The sequence below is a fragment of the Helianthus annuus genome, chromosome 13 (genome assembly GCF_002127325.2).
Source record: "Helianthus annuus cultivar XRQ/B chromosome 13, HanXRQr2.0-SUNRISE, whole genome shotgun sequence".
Taxonomy (NCBI): domain Eukaryota; kingdom Viridiplantae; phylum Streptophyta; class Magnoliopsida; order Asterales; family Asteraceae; genus Helianthus; species Helianthus annuus.
The window spans coordinates 89055007-89077619 of NC_035445.2; the positions used below are offsets into that span (position 1 = coordinate 89055007).

The 22613-nt window shown below is 36.1% G+C and overlaps 1 protein-coding gene across 1 annotated transcript; it reads right to left on the reverse strand.

The window, feature by feature from the left end:
- Nucleotides 1-204: 204 nt before the first annotated feature.
- On the reverse strand, nucleotides 205-1988 carry LOC110901236 (probable polygalacturonase At3g15720). Its single transcript, XM_035982270.1, has 6 exons — nucleotides 1983-1988; nucleotides 1697-1904; nucleotides 1532-1613; nucleotides 887-995; nucleotides 669-773; nucleotides 205-558 (listed from the first exon to the last, which is right to left on the reverse strand). Exons 1-6 carry the CDS (start codon nucleotides 1986-1988, stop codon nucleotides 340-342), a joined length of 729 nt encoding a protein of 242 aa, XP_035838163.1. The 3' UTR covers nucleotides 205-339.
- Between the last annotated feature and the right edge of the window lie 20625 nt (nucleotides 1989-22613).

A 22613-nucleotide genomic window follows, 5' to 3' on the forward strand; every position in this document is an offset into this window, starting at 1 on the left:
CATATTTCTAAGTTCTATATTCTTTAATGTTCGTTTTATATGCGATATTGCACGAACTATTATTAATATTAATACAAATAAAAATGAACCACTTTCTTAAAATTCGCTCCATGATTTCCATTTTGTAGGTTCATTTTCTCATTTTCTCTCTGTTTTTTTATCCAGAAGAATGAAAGTAATGATAGATGAGATAATATCATTAGATGCGTAAACTGGTTTTATTTATTATATCAAGAATCTATAACAATCCTTAGACATCGTTTCCAATCCAAAGCAACGTAGACACTTATTGCAATACAATTATCCAAACACCATTCCGTTAAGGGAGGGGCGGACAACCTAACTGCAGGTTATCTGAGGGCTAGTATCGGTAAACTCTCCCTCAACATTTTTGCAATCAGCATAAACATTATCTCCGGTGATTCCGACGTCATCCATTATGATTCCGGTACATTTAACCTCCTCAGCACAATCGAAGGTAATTGCTATCTTTGATGCTGAAGACCCATGTATATTTCTATACGTTACATCGCTCACTTTTACTGCCGATGTGGTTGCCTAATCCAAAAAAAGTGTACATATATATATGAAATTAGTCCCGGATACACTAATGTTAAGATCTTTATTAACAGAAATTAGTATACAATAACGTTAAGATCTTTATTAACAAGACTTACTTCATTGGAGTAGTGTTGATTAATTATAATTGGATTTTTAACATTAATGAGATTAATGTCCTCAAATAAAATCGATCTAGCGTACCCCTTTCCATTCTACATCACAAAAAAAAAAAAAAAAAAAAACAAATAAAAATAAGATAAGTAATTGTTTAAAAAGTTTAACAACTTAATCACCATAGTGAAGTTTGATGTATATTCAATTTTACCGGTTCAGTTTTGATTCGAACTCCGTTTGTCGTTCCAGTGAGGTTACAGTTTCGGACTTGTACTTGTTCCACAGTAGAATTTTCACCATTGTCCCCAAGGCTTCCAATGCTGCCAAAACAAGTCAATTGAGCAAATGGAAATCATGGGACTAACAGGTTCTCCAAGACTTTACTCCTTATAAGTTTATTGGGGGCCTAAACAAGTCACGCTGCTCTTGAGCTACTTAAGATCTATTCGCTAAAATCTTGAATCGAGCCAAGCTAAAACAACCTCGAGCTCGAGCTAGACGATCCCATGATTTATTTTATACGTTTTAATTTTATTACATGTATTACAGAGTAAAAGTTTATATATATATATATATATATAATTATGATAAAATGAGAAGATTATATATATTATGTTATCAAAATTATAATTATAATTTATAACTAAATAAGATATAATGTTATATGTTAGAGTTATAATTATATGTAAATTTAATTATAATGACATATAAATTAATTATTAAATAATAAATGATCCCAGCTCCGCATTTTAAATAGAGTTTGAAACGAGCCGAACTCGAGATTATATATATTATAATTATATTTTTAACACCATCCAAAAGAATTTATGAGTCTGACGTCAGGATGAGATGTTACCTTATACCATGACCAGGTCCACACGTGATACCGGTTACATTCATGTCAGATATGCCACTATTGATAGCCACACAATCGTCACCTGTTTTTAAGGTAATTTTAGGAAGAACATATACATTGAAATGTTTTACCATATGAGAAACTAGGAAGTTCTAGATGTCATACCGCTTTCAATCACAGAGTCATGGATGTTAATATGTGACGACCAACTGATGTCGATTCCATCAGTATTGGGGCTGTGTTCAGGTGCTGAAATATGAAGATTTCCGACATCTACGCCTTGACAACCCTCAATCCGGACATGGCTCTTTGGACTGTTTGTATATCTTGAACCTTCTAGTTGTAGCCCGTCACATTTTTGAAAACGTAACAACTAAAAATCACCATTTAAACGTGAGATATTTTTTTGTTTAATATAATTACCATTTGGTGTAAGTTATAAAGCAAAGACCATCATACCATTGGGCAATCATCGCATTTTACACCGTTGGGCTGCAAAAATAACAAAACGAGTAAAATAATAGCATATATAAGTGTGTGTATATATATATTAAATTCAAAGAAATAAAATGAAATCATGGTTAAAACTGAATACCGTAACAATACTCTGTGGCCACCAGATGGAGCCCTGGCCATCTATTTGGCCAGGTCCATCCATGATGAGTCCCTGAACTGATTCGAAAAACATAAGATAATTGGTATCGCAACCTTTCCATCCATCTCGACTCTTTGGTGCAGTAATGTCGCCCAAAAGCTACACACACAAAACATATTTAAAATATGGTATCGATTGTAATAAATCATATTAAAGTAAATTATAACCTTACTGATACTCTATAATAAAGGTTCAGAATAACACACTAGAGAACACAAAATCACAAATGATCATTGGTTTGAGTCTGATAGTACCTGAAAGTGAACGCTAGAAGATTTGCATGGACCGACGAAAGACACACATTGTATTAGAAACGTCTTGCCTGATGGTACGACCAGTGTTGGATCTGCTGAAGTATCTCCACATAAATCCCCCCATGCCTTAACAAAAGCCTGTATATTATGAACATAATTAGAAAAAATAAATTGCTCTTTTGATTTGAAACTGTAGACATGATTTATGTACCTCAGTGTCATATGTATTCCCATCTCCTATCGCACCATATGATGTTACATCAAAAGTGGCTGCACTTGCTGTTTTTGGTTCAAACAAAATGTAAAAAAAACTCAATAGGATTACCATCAAGAAACCCTGCAAAGAGGAGAAGAAATACTGTAAGTGTAGTGAATTTGGATGGATATGTTGATGCTGGAAGCATATCTTACCATAGCTTTAAGCTATCAAAGTTATCTGTACTACCACTTCTATCTTATGGTCTAGTATATATATAAGATGTGAACATATCAGATTATGTGTATATATGATGTGAACATATCAGATTATGTGTAACTTATGGTCTAGTATGTATATATAGATATATATGATGTGAACATATTAGATTATGTGTATATGTCTACGTATTACGATATCTATTTAGTTACTATGTAACACAATTTAGTGTAGTTACTATGGGCACAACTTTTTTTTTGTACCTACTGTTTTACATAAGATAGTTGGTTTGATTTTTGCATCGTATGTTTAACTAAAACATATTTTTAAACAAGAAACTAACTTACTTCTAAATACTCATATATTTGCACTTATATCTTATGTTCTAGTATATATATGATGTGAACGTATCAGATTATGTGTGATATCTACTTAGTTACTATGTAACATTATTTAGAGTAGTTACTATGAGCACAACTTTTTTTCGTACCTACTGTTTTACATAGGATAATTGTTTTGTTTTTTTGCATCATAATTAAAACTAATGCATATTTTTTGAACAAGAAACTAACATACTTCTAGATACTCATATATTTGCACTTTTATCTTATGTTCTAGTATAGATATATATATGATGTGAACATATTAGATTATGTGTATATGTCTACATATTATGATATCTACTTAGTTACTATGTAACATTATTTAGAGTAGTTACTATGAGCACAACTTTTTTTTCCTACCTACTGTTTTACATAGGATAGTTGTTTTGTTTTTTTGCATCATAATTAAAACTAATGCATATTTTTTGAACAAGAAACTAACATACTTCTAGATACTCATATATTTGCACTTTTATCTTATGTTCTAGTATAGATATATATGATGTGAACATATTAGATTATGTGTATATGTCTACATATTATGATATCTACTTAGTTACTATGTAACATTATTTAGAGTAGTTACTATGAGCACAACTTTTTTCTGTACCAACTGTTTTACATAGGATAGTTGTTTTGTCTTTTTGCATCATAATTAAAACTAATGCATATTTTTTGAACTAGAAACTTACTTCTAGATACTCATATATTTGCACTTTAATTTTATCTTATGTTCTAGTATAGATATATATGATGTGAACATATTAGATTATGCGTATATGTCTACATATTATGATATCTACTTAGTTCCTATGTAACATCATTTAGAGTAGTTACTATGGGCACAACTTTTTTTCGTACCTAGTGTCTTACATAGGACAGTTGTTTTAATTTTTGCACCATAAATATAACTAATAAGGGCACAACTTTTTTTCGTACCTAGTGTCTTTCATAGGACAGTTGTTTTAATTTTTGCACCATAATTATAACTAACACATATTTTTTAAACCGAACACTAACTTACTTCTAAATACTCATATATGTGCACTTATATCTTAGGTTCTAGTATATATACAATGTGAACATATATCAGATTATGTGTATATGTCTACATATTACGATATCTACTTGGTTACTGTGTAACATTATCTAGAGTAATTATTATGGGCACAACTTTTTTTCGTACCTACTGTTTTACATAGTTCTTTTGATTTTTGCATCATAGTTATCACTAATAAATATTTTTTGTACGAGAAATCAACTTACTTTTAAATACTCATATATTTGAACTTCTATCTTATATACTAGCATATATATATATATATATATATATATATATATATATATAGGGGAGGGTTATCTTGAGAACGCTAAATATTGCGAGAACCGTGAGAACAAATGAAAAAAGCAATCAAAACCAATTTTTTTAATACAAACCTCATTGTAATTAAGATACATCATCAAAACAAGAATTAATAACATCAAATAATTCATTTATCATTTCAAAATCACTCTTTTTAGATTTTTTACACATGTGTAAATATAGCAGATTTACACATGTGTAAATGGCAAACTTACACATGTGTAAATTTTTTTTATTTACGAATTCACGTAAATTTAAACGTGTACATTGAATTTCTAACATTGTATTCGAATAATAATGATAAGTGTAGAAAAAAAAAATTTGAATTTGAATTGTTTTTGACCAAGTTCTCATGGTTTTTTCATTTGTTCTCACGGTTCTCACAAATATTTAGCGTTCTCATTTAAACCCTCCCCTATATATATATATATATATATATATATATATATATATATATATATATATATATATGTTGTGAACATGTTAGATTATGTGTATGTGTATATGTTTATATATTACCATATCTATTTAGTTATTATGTAACATTATTTAGAGTAGTTACTATGGGCAACTTTTTTTAGTACCTATTGTTTTACACAGGATAGTTGTCTTGAATTTTGCATCATAGTTATAACTAATACATACTTTTTGAATGAGAAACCAACTTACTTCTAAATACTCATATATTTGACCTTTCAGGATTTGAGCTCACCTCATGATTAGAGAGGAGGCTCCTTAGGTTCTTATATCACCAACCCATGTCCCTTAGGGATGATTATAACTATTATATGTACTTACAAACAAGGTTGGCTCAATCATTTTGGGTCTTTGGCGAAAAGAAAAACCGAGGCCTTTTTCAACATTTCATTATTATTTTTTTAAACTAAACTAATCGGAGATTTAAGACCTAAGATTCAATCTCCATATATTGCTTTTTTAAACTAAATTAATCGGAGATTTAAGACATAGGATTCAATCTCCTTATTTTGTGAACATAATTGACACCGTGATGTTATTTTTTATTATTATTTTTTTTTTTGAACGGCAAATTTGGATGACTGACGGACCACTGGAGTATCATCGTATCACCAGCAGAACCACCCGATCATATCCATCTCCACTAGGCAATAATGCCTATACACCAATTCAGGGGGAAACTCAATAAATCTAAATCTGGGAAAACCCCCTTTGTGGGAATCGAACCCATAACCTAATGGTCATAAGCCTTATCCCACCCCCAAATACCACTAAACTATAATGCCACCATGTTCTTTTAATTAGTTAGTTATTAATCATTTTTATAAACTTTGATGATAATAAAGGCTTGCCTTTGAAGATGGTAAGATTTCTTGAAAATTAAATCACATTAAGAAAGTGAGTGGGCTGAATAACTTGATCTTCCATTTTTGTAAACAAAATTGCAATATATAGAGTTATATGTTAAAAAAAAAAAAACCCTTATGTTAGAATTTGTAGGTCTCAAGGTAGTGTTTGGTATGCAAGAATGAGAGGCAGAATGGAGTGGATGATTACGAAGGAATGAAGAAAAAGGTGTTTGGTTGGTCAATGGAATGGAATCACCCATTCCAAAAGGCATTCCGTTCCCTCAAAATCATTCCATCCACCCCCCATGTTTTTTTTTCATTCCATCCCCTCTTGCACCATTCATCAACAACACCACAACCCACCACATTCGCCACAACCCACTACCACCACCACCACCACCCACCACCGACGCCATCGCCGCCACCCGCCACCACCTCACCCCGACGGCCACTGTCGCCGCCGTCGCTGCCCGCCACCGTTATCACCCACAGCCGCGACCAACTACCTGTTCCACTCGCCAACGTCACTCGTTGTCGCCGCCCACCACCATCGTCGACGCCACCACCAACTGTCACCGCTGCCGCCACCCACCGCCACCTCCGCCACCACCCATCACCAACGGTCGCCTTGCCGCCACCACCACTCATCGTCGCCGCCGCACCGCCACTCGCCGCCACCACCACCACCCATCGTCGCCGCCACCCACCATCGCCATCTATAAGGCTATAACCACCCTCAATCACTACCACCGACCACCACCACTCACAGCTGATTTTATTATTTCGTTTTTCTTGCCTACCGAACAATACACAATAATAATTCATTCCATTCACACACGGTAACCAAACAAGACATGGAATGATAATGATCCATTACAGTCCCTCGTTCATTCCATTACATCGTCCATTCCATTCCTTCGTCTGTTCCATTACCCCATACCAAACAGACCCCAAGTCCTCTTATGGGAGCCCTAGCACTACAAGAAAACTACATATTTTTCTATAAAAGTTTCCCACAAATTTCTCACAACTCAAATTTTGTTGCAAGTTTTCTACAGGTTTCTAACAAAAAAGAAAACAAAAAAAAAACCAAAACTATTTTACAATTTTCCAACAAAATTTCCACGCAACAACCATTTGTAGCAATTTCGTCACAATATTTATTAGCTTTTCGACAAAATTTAGACAAAAAAAAAATTAAAAGTTTATATAATTTGTAACCACAACAAAATAAATAATAAAAAAATAAAATTTCTAAATTTCTCGGAAAGTTGTAACAAATTGATACGTGTGCTACATATTTTCGACAAAAAAAGTTAATCTATTATTCATTTCTTAATTTTTGAAAAGTAAATAATTTAATAAAAAAAGATTGTAGGAAATTGGTAGCAATTTGACATTAGTTGCTACGGATTTTCTACAAAAAAAAAAAAACTTAATTTATTTGTAATTATTCATTTTTTGAAAAATAAATAATTTTAAAATAAAATGTCAAATTTGACAAAATTGTGTAGCAAACTAACACCTTTTACTACAGATCCCCTACAAAAAAAAAGTATTTTATTTGTTATTTATATTTTAGAAAAATAAATAATTTTAAAAAAATAAAAAGTCAAATTTTTCAAAATTTGTAGCAAACTAACACCATTTACTACATATTTCCTAAAAAATTTATTTTATTTTTTATTTATCAATTTTAGAAAAATAAATAATTTTAAAAAATAAAATGTCAAATTTGTCGAAAATTTGTAGCAAACTAACACCATTTACTACAGATTTCCTACAAAAAAAAAGTTATTTTATTTGTTATTTATCAATTTTAGAAAAATAAATAATTTAAAAAAATAGTACGTTAAATTTGTCTAAAATTTATAGAAAACTGACACCACTTGCTATAGATTTTTGACAAAAGAGTTAATTTATTTGTTACTTATCAATTTTAAAAAAGTAAATAATTTTTAAAAATAAAATGTTAAATTTGTAGCAAATTAGCACTAGTTACTACAGATTTCCAACAAAAAAGTTATTTTATTTGTCAATTTATCAATTAGCTTTATAAAAAAACATATATTTTTTGAAAATAAAATGTTAAATTTGTCGGGAATTTGTAGCAAACTAACACCAGTTGCTACAGATTTCCTACAAAAAATATACTTTTATTTGTTATTTATCAATTAGAGTTAATTACATAGTCAGTCCCTGTGGTTTACACGGTAATAATAGTTTAAAATCACCTTCTAGGGTATTAACTTTTCATTTTGTAACGTTTGGAGGTATTAACTTCTAGGGTATTAACATAGTTAGTCCCTATTGTGACAACCCGAACTCTAAAGGTCGGTACCGTTCCATCTTTTGATCCCTACTTCTCGTTACCTTCTCCTAATATGTTAAAACGATTTATTCGTAAAACCTTGTTAGATTAATTGGTACAATAACACTTAATGTTTTGACACTGGGCCGCACCTTCACATCCGAGCCAAATACACCACTGGTTCCAATTTAATCTCGGCCAGCCTACTTACTTTGACTTGATCTTGGCCCAATACATTGTGCAGTGTGTGTGTGAGTATTGTTTGGCCCACTTGATTTTTGTAAATTAAATCATGACCGGCCCACTAAACAATTGCAATTATATACGTACTAGATTCTTTAAATAGGCACTTGGGCTTGAGCCCATGAGTATAACCGGCTAAGAAGGAACCGACCTCAACTGATTGATATTATTAATACTACGTAACAATATGTCTCCTACACAAAAAGCTCAACAAATTAACCCTAGTGCTCTTCCTGAGATCGACGAACCCCTTTCCCCCTTCGGCAGAAGACAAGATCTTCCTACCATCCCATCTATTCAATTTATGTGGTTAGTAATTACCTACAGTTTTGCTGTGATTATTGAGTTCCCTTAGGTAATACATATGACATGAATATCTGATGATCAATAACTAGGAGTATAAGTTATTCTTGGTGTTAGTAATTTTGTGAGTGTGGTTGAATAAATCCTTGTGATTATGTGATCATAATAAACTGGGTAATAGATCTGGGCTTGTTGTAAGTAAAATCGATGATATGTTTGCTGACTCTGATGTTAATTTACGATGATTGCATGTGAATAATACTTGATCGATTGTTATAATTTTGTCTGATTGGTATGAACCGAAGGGTTATGCGATGATGATGATGATGATGAATAACCACAACGCAGTCTTGTTAACTCGTATTTTGCATTGATGTTAGTCGCTAAACTGTTGGGGTTTATGGGTGTGCATGTTGACTGGAATTGCGACGAAACCTGTAGTGTTTCGTCACATGTACTTCCGACGAAACACGTAGTGATTCGCCACACATGTAGTCCGACGAAACATATTTCGTCACCGGATCTTTCGCCATGAGGGACCTTGACGAGAGCGTGTGATGTTTCAAATATAACTTGTTATACTAATTGTTGTGTGTATGCATGATTCTGTAATAGCCTAGAGGTTATAACAAGAACTTTGATTTGTATAATATGAGCATGGGTAAACCTATCTGTGAAATAATAAGGATGATCAATTATGTTTTAAACAATAAAGATGATGAAGATTTCCGAATATAGAAGTTTGTCTTAATACACTATGTGATTTGTTATGAACAACTGTGAATCAAAACGAATTGAAGATGTGTTTTAATGGCAGTGTACAACTACATATGCATAGCGTACATCCTGAATGATATGTGAATTGAAATTGTGTATTAAATGATGTTGTCCTTTTCTGTTGATTCAAGAGAACGTGATGACTATGTTATAATAAAAATTGCACACTCATGAGTAATTTAATGGTACTACTGTACACTCACAAACGAACAAAGGATTCAAGTCGGCTTAGTGGGTCAACTACACACAACTAGCATTAGGAAGCTCATGTTATTAATTATGAAATTTAGTGGTAATATCATGATCTGTTTCATGACACGTACTATTTATGTGCTACATGATTGAATACGAGTCTACATGACATTATTTGGTACACGCCTTATTAGATATGACTATTATAATAGGACGTGATTGACTAAAGTGTTTTAACAAGTAAATTGTCTGCCGAGCAAACCAAAGGTGAGTTCACTGCTCTTTTCCAAGCATGCATCCCGGGAAGGGATATTGGGTAACGTTCCAGGGAGGAATGCAGGTTATTGGGATGTTGGTTATTACTCAGTTTCTATCATATAAGACCCCTTACATCTACCGACAGTTGCCGGGAAGGCAACGAGGTTATTAGTTGATAGCGCTATTAGGTTTGGCACCCTCACACCGTCCCAGGGAGGTCGGGCGTGAACTAATTTCCTTAAAGCATGACCAATGTTTTGATAGAGACATTGGGGTTGGGCAAACACATCTTGTAGCCATTTCGGTAATCGAGTTAATAACAACATCAAATCAAATCAAATTGTTGAACTGTTTTATACATGTGAGTGGTAACTAAACTCGCTAACAAAACTTTGAACTCACCAGCGTTGTGTGACACACTTGTTTGCATGCTTGTAGGTCGTTAGCTGTTTTGCATTGGAACTTGCTATCTGGAGTAGCTGGAGTCTCATGGGTCGATTGGAGGAATTTATGCTATTGATTTCTTGATACTATATATTGATTTTTAAACTATTTAACTTCGTTTGATTTTGCTTCCGCTGAATACTTGGGTTTTCTTTTGAACTTGGATGGTGTTTTATTAATAATCAAGAACTTTATTTTAGAAACACGTGTGGGTTCCATGTAATTAGTGGCTCATTGCTGGTATGTCACACGCCTATCAGGGACACTCCCTAAGTGGTATTTTGGGGGTGTGACAGTTTGGTATCAGAGCCACTGGTTATAGTGAACTTGGTTTTAAAACGTTTTTATAAAACCAGACTATAACCGAACAACTTCGAGAATCGACCATGACACTTAGCTCCAGATTGCAAGGTTCGTCTTCTGATACTTTATGCATTACTTGATTAGTAGTCACACACTCACAACCTACATGAAAACGACATACTAGGTTTGATAGTGTAGCACTACCCTACGGTTTTTGTGAATCATGATTCTGTAGCACCCACTGCTTGGCTATTTGAATGCGGGGGGGAAACTTTTAGCGCAAGTTAAGAGACACTGAGATGAGCATGCAAATTGCCTTATCATTATGGGTGCACACATAATAATAATGTGAGGTACATGTAAGTCCTAGTGAGGCTTAACGAACGTGAGAAGGATCCTGCCCTATTATGTGTAAACTTGATAGTTATAGATTTTAATGTGAAACTTGACTTTTACCTCGTTTCGACCCTTAAGATAGTTCCCTTTTCTTATTTAGAACCATGAGTGGACGTGGAGGAGGCCGAGGTGGTGGACGTTGCCACATTGCTATGACGCAGGCCGAATTAACCAATTTGATCAACACTCGTCTGAAGCCTTAGCGGCTTACCAGGCTGGTACGATATGTGCCAATTATTTTCTATCCTTGTGTCGTATACTCGAATCTTACCTGTGCATTGTACGTTCTTTCGTTTTAGGTCAACCTGCGAATCAAAACAATCCACCTGCTCCACCTGCTTGTACGTTCAAGATGTTTATGGATTGTAAGCCACAGACCTTCAGTGGGACTGAAGGGGCTGTAGGACTCTTGCGATGGTTTGAGAAATCAGAATCGGTATTCGTGATGTGTAACTGTCCTGCTGGGGACAGAGTGAAGTATGCTACGGGCACGCTCGAGGATGGTGCCCTGACGTGGTGGAATGCCCAGGTTCAGATGTTGGGTATCGAAATGGCGAATGCCACCACTTGGGATGACTTTAAGGAGTTGATGAGGGAGGAGTATTGTCCTCGTGATGAGGTTAAGAAACTAGAGAACGAGTATTATAATCCGAAAATGGAGGGATCCGAGATTGAAGCATACACGAGGAGGTCCAATGATTTAGCAACCCTGTGCCCTAACTTGTCTCGACCCCCACCCCGGCGAATCGAGTTGTATCTCAAGGGCTTAGCACCAGCTGTTAAGGGGTACGTTACTGCTGCAAACCTAGACAATCTGCCCCGTGTCGTCCGTTTAGCACATAAGATTATTGACCAAGAGGTCGAACATGGCAATTTGCCGCCACGTGTTTCTGCTACTACTTCGACTGCTACAGCCACCACACCTGCTAGTGATAATAAACGCAAGATACTGATAAAGCAACCAGTGCAGGTCAATCTCAGAAAAGGTCCGATAACAACCACAACCGCAGTTTCAGTCAGTCTTCTTCAGTTAATCAAGGCCAGGGCAGCAATCAGAATCAGGGTTCCTATGTTGGAAAGAAGCCACAGTGCAACAAGTGTGGCTATCATCACTATGGGCAGTGTGTCCGGACTTGTCGTAGATGCGAGAAGGTGGGCCATGAGGCCAAAGACTGTAGAGCCCCACAGCCAAAACAGCAACAACAGCAAAATCAGCAGCACCAGTGACAGCAAAGGCAACAACCTCAACAGAATCAGGGTGTTAAGAAAGGGTGTTTCCAGTGCGGGGACGAGGGCCACTTCAAGCGGGACTGCCCTCAGCTGAATCAGAATGCCAATAACAACAACAATGCTGGGAACAATAACAACAGGAACAACAACAATGGGGGCAATGGAGGAAATGGTGCACCCGGGAGGGTGTTCACTATTGGAGCTGGGGAAGCTAGGAATGATGGCAATGTGGTGATGGGTACGTTTTCTATAAATGATTTATTTGCTTCTGTTCTATTCGACTCTGGTGCCGATTGGAGTTATGTGTCCTTGGAGTTCAGTCGTCAGTTAGGGTTGACTCCCACACCTCTTGTAAATAAGCACGTAGTAGAATTAGCTGATGCTAATTCGATAGAGGCTTCACATGTTCTGTTTGGTTGTAAACTCGATCTCCTGGGTCAAGTGTTCGACATTGACCTACTCCCTGTTACTCTTGGAAGTTTTGACGTAGTCGTTGGCATGGATTGGTTGTCCAAGCACCAGGTGGAAATTCTTTGCAATGAGAAAATCGTGCGTATTCCTCTCCCTAGCGGAGAATCCTTATCGGTTCAGGGTCATCATAGTAGTGCTATGGTTGGTATTATCTCGGCAATGAAGGCTCAGAAGTGTTTACGTAAGGGCTACCCTACTCTTTTACCTCTTGTTTCCGACTCGCAGTCTGATGAGAGAAGGATCGAGAATCTTCCAGTGGTTCGTGAATTTCCCGATGTATTTCCTGAAGAACTCCCTGGTTTACCTCCACATCGTCAGGTGGAATTTCAGATCGAACTCGCGCCAGGAGCAGCCCCGATTGCTCGTGCTCCTTATCGTCTTGCGCCAGGAGAGTTACAGGAGTTGTCGAATCAACTCCAAGAGCTGTTGGATAGGGGTTTTATCCGACCTAGCTCTTCGCCTTGGGGAGCCCCAGTATTATTTGTGAAGAAGAAGGATGGATCCTTTCGTATGTGCATAGATTATCGTGAGCTTAACAAGGTGACAATCAAGAATCGCTACCCTTTACCGCGCATTGACGACTTGTTTGACCAGTTACAAGGGTCAAGTTTTTATTCTAAGATCGACTTAAGATCGGGCTATCATCAGGTACGAGTCAGGGAGGAGGATGTACTAAAGACAGCTTTTCGAACGCGGTATGGCCACTGCGAGTTTTTGGTTATGCCTTTTGGGATGACTAACGCACCAGCGGTCTTCATGGATCTCAAGAATCGTGTGTGCAAACCGTATCTCGACGACTTCGTTATTGTTTTCATCGACGACATCTTGATCTACTCCAAGAGCAAGGAGGACCATGAGCGACATCTACGTCTTATCTTGGAGCTCCTGAGGAAGGAGCAGCTTTACGCGAAGTTTTCTAAGTGTGATTTCTGGATTCGGGAGGTACACTTTCTGGGGCATATTGTTAATGAAAAGTGGATACACGTGGATCCTGCTAAGATCGATGTTATTAGGAATTGGGCGGCACCAAAGAATCCTTCGGAGGTGCGGCAATTTCTTGGTCTTGCAGGGTACTATCGTCGGTTTATCCAGAATTTCTCAAAAATCGCTCAACCTCTTACCTCCTTGACGCAGAAGAACGTAGTTTATTCTTGGGGAACGAAGCAGGAGGATGCTTTCCAGCTTTTGAAACAGAAACTATGCAGCGCGCCGATTTTATCACTACCTGAGTGTACCGAAGATTTTGTGGTTTATTGTGATGCTTCTATTCAGGGCCTCGGTTGCGTGTTGATGCAGCGCAACAAAGTGATAGCATATGCTTCTCGACAGTTGAAGGTGCACGAGAAGAATTATACAACTCATGACTTGGAGTTAGGAGCTGTGGTTTTCGCGTTGAAGATCTGGAGGCACTATCTGTACGGTACCAAATGCACCATCTACACCGATCACAGAAGCCATCAGCATATCTTCGACCAGAAAGAATTGAATATGCGGCAACGGCGTTGGATAGAGCTTTTGAACGATTATGAGTGTGCCATCAAGTACCATCCGGGCAAAGCAAATCTTGTGGCCGACGCCCTCAGTCGAAAGGATACTGCACCTAAGCGTGTGCGAGCATTACAACTCACCATTCAATCTAGTCTTCCTTCCCAGATACGAGATGCCCAGGTAGAAACGTTGAAACCAGAAAACGTCAGGGCTGAAGCTCTACGCGGCTCACGGCAACGGTTAGAACAAAAGGGAGACGGCGCCTACTACATAACCGGACGCATCTGGGTCCCATTCTATGGCAATTTACGAGAACTTGTAATGGAGGAAGCACATAAGTCATGCTACTCAGTACATCCTGGTTCGGATAAGATGTACCACGACCTGAAGACTACGTATTGGTGGCCTAGCATGAAAGCTCACATAGCAACTTACGTTAGCAAATGTTTGACTTGTGCTAAAGTCAAAGCGGAGCATCAGAAGCCCGCGGGTCTACTTCAACAGCCAAAGATACCCACGTGGAAGTGGGAGCAGATCGCCATGGATTTCGTTACAGGGTTACCAAGGACTCAGGCTGGAAACGATACTATATGGGTGATTGTTGACCGTCTCACGAAGTCAGCGCATTTTCTGGCAATCAAGGAAACAGATAAGTTCTCGCAGCTTGCAGCAGTTTATCTTAAGGAGGTAGTTTCAAGGCACGGGGTGCCAACTTCCATCATCTCGGATCGGGATCCGCGCTTTACTTCCGAGTTATGGCAGTCAATGCATAAGTCGTTCGGCTCACAGCTCGATATGAGTACCGCCTATCACCCACAGATGGATGGTCAGAGTGAGCGCACCATTCATACGCTTGAGGACGTGCTGCGGGCATGTGTTATTGACTTTGGCAAGAGCTGGGAAAAACATCTGCCGTTGATAGAATTCTCCTATAACAACAGCTACCACACTAGTATTCAGGCAGCTCCGTTCGAAGCATTGTACGGGCAGAAATGTCGTTCTCCTCTCTGTTAGGCTGAAGTGGGTGATAGCCAGATCACAGGTCCTGAGCTGATACTTGAAACTTCCGAAATGATTGTTCAAATCAGGAATCGTATGGTAGCAGCGCGTGATCGTCAGAAAAGCTACGCAGACAAACGTAGAAAGCCTTTGGAATTTGAAGTTAATGATCGTGTCATGTTGAAGGTCTCACCCTGGAAGGGGGTGGTGCGTTTTGGGAAACGCGGCAAGCTTAATCCACGTTACGTGGGGCCATTCAAAATCCTGGAGCGGATTGGTAAGGTGGCTTACAACCTCGAGTTACCTGCTGAATTGGGTAATGTTCACGATGTCTTTCACATTTCGCAGTTGAAGAAGTGTTTGTCTGATGAAACACTGGTTGTGCCATTTCAAGAGCTGAAGATCGACGACAAGTTGCAGTTTGTCGAAGAACCAATAGAAATTATGGATCGGGAAGTCAAGGTCCGTAAGCACAGCCGTATTCCGATAGTAAGAGTTCGTTGGAACTGAAGGCGTGGACCGGAGTTCACGTGGGAGCTCGAGGATCAGATGGAGCTCAAGTATCCACATTTATTCCCAAAGGACAAGTCCAAGCCTGGTGAACCTACGACTGATGCAACTAGTGAATTTCGGGACGAAATTCCTCTTCAAGTTGGGGATGATGTGGCACCTGGGGAAAATCCGCAACAATCTTGATTTATCACTTCACTTTTCTGTGCTTACTTATCAAATTTCGGGACGAATTTTCTTTCAAGTTGGGGATGATGTGACAACCCGAACTCTAAAGGTCGGTAACGTTCCATCTTTTGATCCCTACTTCTCGTTACCTTCTCCTAATATGTTGAAACGATTTATTCATATAACCTTGTTAGATTAATTGGTACAATAACACTTAATGTTTTGACACTGGGCCGCACCTTCACATCCGAGCCAAATACACCACTGGTTCCAATTAAATCTCGGCCAGCCTACTAACTTTGACTTGATCTTGGCCCAATACATTGTGCAGTGTGTGTGTGAGTATTGTTTGGCCCACTTGATTTTTGTAAATTAAATCATGACCGGCCCACTAAACAATTGCAATTATATACGTACTAGATTCTTTAAATAGGCACTTGGGCTTGAGCCCATGAGTATAACCGGCTAAGAAGGAACCGACCTCAACTGATTGATATTATTAATACTACGTAACAATATGTCTCCTACACAAAAAGCTCAACAAATTAACCCTAGTGCTCTTCCTGAGGTCGACGAACCCCTTTCCCCCTTCGGCAGAAGACAAGATCTTCCTACCATCCCATCTATTCAATTTATGTGGTTAGTAATTACCTACAGTTTTGCTGTGATTATTGAGTTCCCTTAGGTAATACATATCACATGAATATCTGATGATCAATAACTAGGAGTATAAGTTATTCTTGGTGTTAGTAATTTTGTGAGTATGGTTGAATAAATCCTTGTGATTATGTGATCATAATAAACTGGGTAATAGATCTGGGCTTGTTGTAAGTAAAATCGATGATATGTTTGCTGACTCTGATGTTAATTTACGATGATTGCATGTGAATAATACTTGATCGATTGTTATAATTCTGTCTGATTGGTATGAACCGAAGGGTTATGCGATGATGATGATGAATAACCACAACGCAGTCTTGTTAACTCGTATTTTTCATTGATGTTAGTCGCTAAACTGTTGGGGTTTATGGGTGTGCATGTTGACTGGAATTGCGACGAAACCTGTAGTGTTTCGTCACATGTACTTCCGACGAAACACGTAGTGATTCGCCACACATGTAGTCCCACGAAACATAGTGTTTCGTCACCGGATCTTTCGCCATGAGGGACCTCGACGAGAGCGTGTGATGTTTCAAATATAACTTGTTATACTAATTGTTGTGTGTATACATGATTCTGTAATAGCCTGGAGGTTATAACAAGAACTTTGATTTGTATAATATGAGCATGGGTAAACCTATCTGTGAAATAATAAGGATGATCAATTATGTTTTAAACAATAAAGATGATGAAGATTTCCGAATATAGAAGTTTGTCTTAATACACTATGTGATTTGTTATGAACAACTGTGAATCAAAACGAATTGAAGATGTGTTTTAATGGCAGTGTACAACTACATATGCATAGCGTACATCCTGAATGATATGTGAATTGAAATTGTGTATTAAATGATGTTGTCCTTTTCTGTTGATTCAAGAGAACGTGATGACTATGTTATAATAAAAATTGCACACTCATGAGTAATTTAATGGTACTACTGTACACTCACAAACGAACAAAGGATTCAAGTCGGCTTAGTGGGTCAACTACACACAACTAGCATTAGGAAGCTCATGTTATTAATTATGAAATTTAGTGGTAATATCATGATCTGTTTCATGACACGTACTATTTATGTGCTACATGATTGAATACGAGTCTACATGACATTATTTGGTACACGCCTTATTAGATATGACTATTATAATAGGACGTGATTGACTAAAGTGTTTTAACAAGTAAATTGTCTGCCGAGCAAACCAAAGGTGAGTTCACTGCTCTTTTCCAAGCATGCATCCCGGGAAGGGATATTGGGTAACGTTCCAGGGAGGAATGCAGGTTATTGGGATGTTGGTTATTACTCAGTTTCTATCATATAAGACCCCTTACATCTACCGACAGTTGCCGGGAAGGCAACGAGGTTATTAGTTGATAGCGCTATTAGGTTTGGCACCCTCACACCGTCCCAGGGAGGTCGGGCCTGAACTAATTTCCTTAAAGCATGACCAATGTTTTGATAGAGACATTGGGGTTGGGCAAACACATCTTGTAGCCATTTCGGTAATCGAGTTAATAACAACATCAAATCAAATCAAATTGTTGAACTGTTTTATACATGTGACTGGTAACTAAACTCGCTAACAAAACTTTGAACTCACCAGCGTTATCTGACACACTTGTTTGCATGCTTGTAGGTCGTTAGCTGTTTTGCATTGGAACTTGCTATCTGGAGTAGCTGGAGTCTCATGGGTCGATTGGAGGAATTTATGCTATTGATTTCTTGATACTATATATTGGTTTTTAAACTATTTAACTTCGTTTGATTTTGCTTCCGCTGAATACTTGGGTTTTCTTTTGAACTTGGATGGTGTTTTATTAATAATCAAGAACTTTATTTTAGAAACACGTGTGGGTTCCATGTAATTAGTGGCTCATTGTTGGTATGTCACACGCCTATCAGGGACACTCCCTAAGTGGTATTTTGGGGGTGTGACACCTATGGTTTGCACAAAATAACATACTTAGGTACTAATGGAATGTGATTTTAAACCTACAAATAACGTTAATACCGTCAAACGTTACAAAATGAAAAGCTAATACCCTAGAATGTGATTTTAAACTATTAGTACCTAAGTATGTTACTTTGTGCAAAGCACAGGAACTAACTATGTAATTAACTCGATCAATTATAAAAAACATATAATTTTGAAAATAAAATTTTACATTTGTCGATAATTTGTAGGAAATTGACAACAATTTCTATAGATTTCCTACAAACAGAAAGTTAATTTATTTGCTATTTATCAAATTTAGAAAAACATATATTTTTAAAAAATAAAATCTTAAATTTGACGGAAATGTGTAGCAAATTGTCACTAGTTGCTACAGATTTCCTACAAAAACAATATTTTATTTATTAATTATCAATTATAAAAATCATATAGTTTTAAAAAATAAAATGTTAAATTTGTCAGTAGCAATTGACCCCTGTTGAGGAAGAGTTACGGGCGCGTAAAACAAAAATAATGCTATACTATATGATACCATACCATACCATGTCATGCCATGCTATACTATATATACTATATATACCATACTATACTGTACGATGCCATACGATCCTATACCATACAACATGACACTATATTACTATATACCATATTGTACGATACCACGTGTAGTTTTAAATTTTTAGAAGTAATGTGTGTTTTGATTTTCTCACCTGTACAACCAAATGTTTTATAAATATGTAATTTCTACTTGTTATTGTGTATGTAGGATCATGATGAGTTGTTTGAAACCATCTCCCAAGCACTTATATCATCAGTTGACCGTGATTGCTTAAGTGGTTAGGGAGGACATGTCTACATTGTGTAAGTTTCTTTTCGTGTATCCAAGAAGAGGTATTTAATGCGTTGTTTGATTAAAGAAAGGTTTGTTTTGATTCAGATTGAAACCGGTGCGGGTTAGAACGCGTTTTAGGTCAGAACGAGTTGGTTTAAGAAATGGTTTAAAGCTATATGATATAGAACAACTCAGAATATAGGTGATAAAACAACTTATCCAAAGCCAATTTAAACTATAAACTAATTAAGCAATGAGCAGCATGTGGCTATCGGATTCGTTAAAGTCAATATCAATTCAAGATTTAAATTTTAAACTTCACTGTGAAAGATGTGACTTGTAAATTACAAATATCCCCACCACCATAGTTATTTCAACTTTTATAATCAAGTCGTCACCATTAACGAGAGCTATGGTTAGATCCTGCTGGCGCAAGCGAATGCCAAGAATATAAAACAGGAAAACAATGAAGTCAAACTGGATTCAAACGGGTCAACTGAGAGATGCTCGACACTTAATCAGAACGAAGATTTCGCAAGGGGTTAATCGGAAAAGGGATTCATTCTTTCTCGATGTTTGATGTACGACGACGGATCGATATGTTCCTAACCGTGGTTTGATATGTTGTTTTTCATAAACCCTACACAACCCGCTCCTTTCACCTTCTCAGCCCAGATTGAACCTGACGATAACCTTTATTTTTTAATTAACCCAGTTTGACCCTTTTGACTTAAATTACTTTATGCAAACCCACCATACTATCTTATAAATGATCCAAAATGACCCATATAAAAGTTTTAGGTATATTTTATCATATTTGAGTTAAAATGCAATAATCTTGCATACATCTTCATAGCATTAGCTAGGTATCATGTAGATGCATTAGCAGTTGGAATGAAACTTTTGTTTTCTTATTTGAAGTAAAAATGCACCATGTACCAAAAATATTAACTTTTTGTCTTTTTTATATAAAAACTTGTAGCATTTTGTTCTTTATATCTAATAAGAATGGGAGGCTTGACAAGATTTGGAAAACCAAATGTGAAGAAAGAAAGCTACGTGAGCGGGTTGAAAGAGATTAAGGGGAGTAGCGAATGCAAAAACAATTGAAAGGCGTTATGAGAAAATTAGATTGTCCGGGTACCTAAAGGTAGTTTTTTGTGTACTATTTCGATTAATATCTTAAAAATTGTTAGTTTTGTAATATATAATAACTTGAGTTTATGTTATTGTATCTGTGGTTAATTTGTAAGCAAGATTGTATTAGATATTTTCTGCATTTTTAGCTGAAAAAAAAACTATTTTTTATTTATTGTTTTTAGATTTTTTTTTGTTATTTGTCGGAAATTCGTAGGAAACCGAAAATTAATGTATAGTCGAAAAGTTGTTGGAAAATATATACTTAAAGAAAAATATTTGTGGGCAATTTGTAGGAAAAATCGGAATTTATTTGTTGGAAATTTGTAGGAAAATTTAAAATCTATTTGTCAGAAATATGTAAGAAAAATAAGAAATTATTTGTCGAAAATTTGTAGGAAAAATTAGAATTTATTTGTCGGTATTTGTCAGAAATTAAAAAACATATAATAACATTAATATTATCATTATTAAAAAAATATTATTATTATCATAAAAATATATTTTTTTATTTGTAGGAACTTTGTAGCAAACTGTTAAGAGAAAGTTTTATAATTTTGTAGGAATTTTGTCGTAAAATAAAAATAATTATTCATATTTATGGATAATTTTTCTTATTAATGTTATTAATTTTAAAAGTAAAATATCATAAATAAATATAAAAATAGGCATAATTGTCGAAGAATTGTAGGAAAAACATAAAAAAAACGGTTTGTAGGTATTTTGTGGCAACACTTGTGACGATAGATTTTTGTCGAAATTTTGAAAATTTGTGAGAAATTTTGTCATAGTTTTGTAGCTAACTTGATTTTCGACAAGCTTGTTTTGCACGAAATTTTTTGTAGCAAATCTGTAGGTAAGACCAATTTCTTACAAATTTGTTACAAAATTAGTTGTCACAAAGTAGGCACTTTTCTAGTAGAGTAGGAGAAATAGACTAGTTTCGTTAAACTATGAGTTTGACCCTGCTTACAAAAAGTGAATGTGTATATTTACTAGGTGTATTTAATTAGCACACTAGTAATAGCATGAAAATATATGACAAATATTATAACAATTGTTAGTCTATGTTTGATCATACACATCTTAATATAGTGTCAATTTAATGTAACGTCGGTATTAAACATGCTTCATTTCTTGTTAGTAAATAATGTCTAATGCTTGTGTCTTTTTTATTTGGCATTTATATATGGTAGCACTTTCATTAGATAGTTTTGAATTGTAATTGTTTGAATTTGAAAATGTAAACACTACGCATCAAGTGATGCGCAGAGCGGCATTGGTACGTAGCGTATCAATGATACGTTAGTAGTGATGCACATGAGTGGTGCGCTGGGGCAATTTTCCTATATATAGGATAGTGTTGCGCTACTAGTGTCATAACTTTGGATGCTAGCTTTGTAAAGGAGTCAGCGTGTAACAAAGTGTTGCCGAAATTTATATAAAAAATTTAATTACTTCTATGTGTCATTCTCACTCACTTTCTACGTATTCTGCATGATTGATCATGTTAAAGTAGGTTTCTTATCGTTCTACGATGTCTAATCATGTTTACGAGACCGTCCCATGAATATTATTTCGTTGATTTTTTAAGCCTTTTTGTGTTTTAGAGCATTTTCACCATCAAATTTCATCCCATTTCTTCTCACAAGTCCTATTTTTCATCTTTTATCATAATCACCAAAGAAATCACCTAAAAAACGCTCAAAACAGTAGAAATTACGGCAAAAATTTCCAACTCGTGTGTTACGCTAGATAAAACGCATCAATGATGCGTGTTCACCACAAGATACGCACGCATCACTAGATAGTGGTATGTTAGTTTTTGTGATACGCGTCAAGGGGTGATACTTAGCTTGTTATACGCTTCAAGTGTGGTACGTTCAGAAGTGTGATATGCTCCATAGTGTGATATGCTAGGGTTGAAGAGTTTTGAAAAATTTCTAAAGTGTTAACAGTGGAAGACTTTAGAGCGTTTATGGATAGTTCATGTGGGAACATTGTGCAAACTC

Excerpts from the sequence above, each read along its gene's own strand:
- LOC110901236 (XM_035982270.1), bottom strand. Across the intron at positions 1,614-1,696 it reads TGACTCTGTGATTGAAAGCG|GTGACGATTGTGTGGCTATC; the intron begins GTATGACATCTA and ends CCTTAAAAACAG. Across the intron at positions 559-668 it reads ACTCCAATGAAGTAAGTCTT|GCAACCACATCGGCAGTAAA; the intron begins GTTAATAAAGAT and ends TTTTTGGATTAG.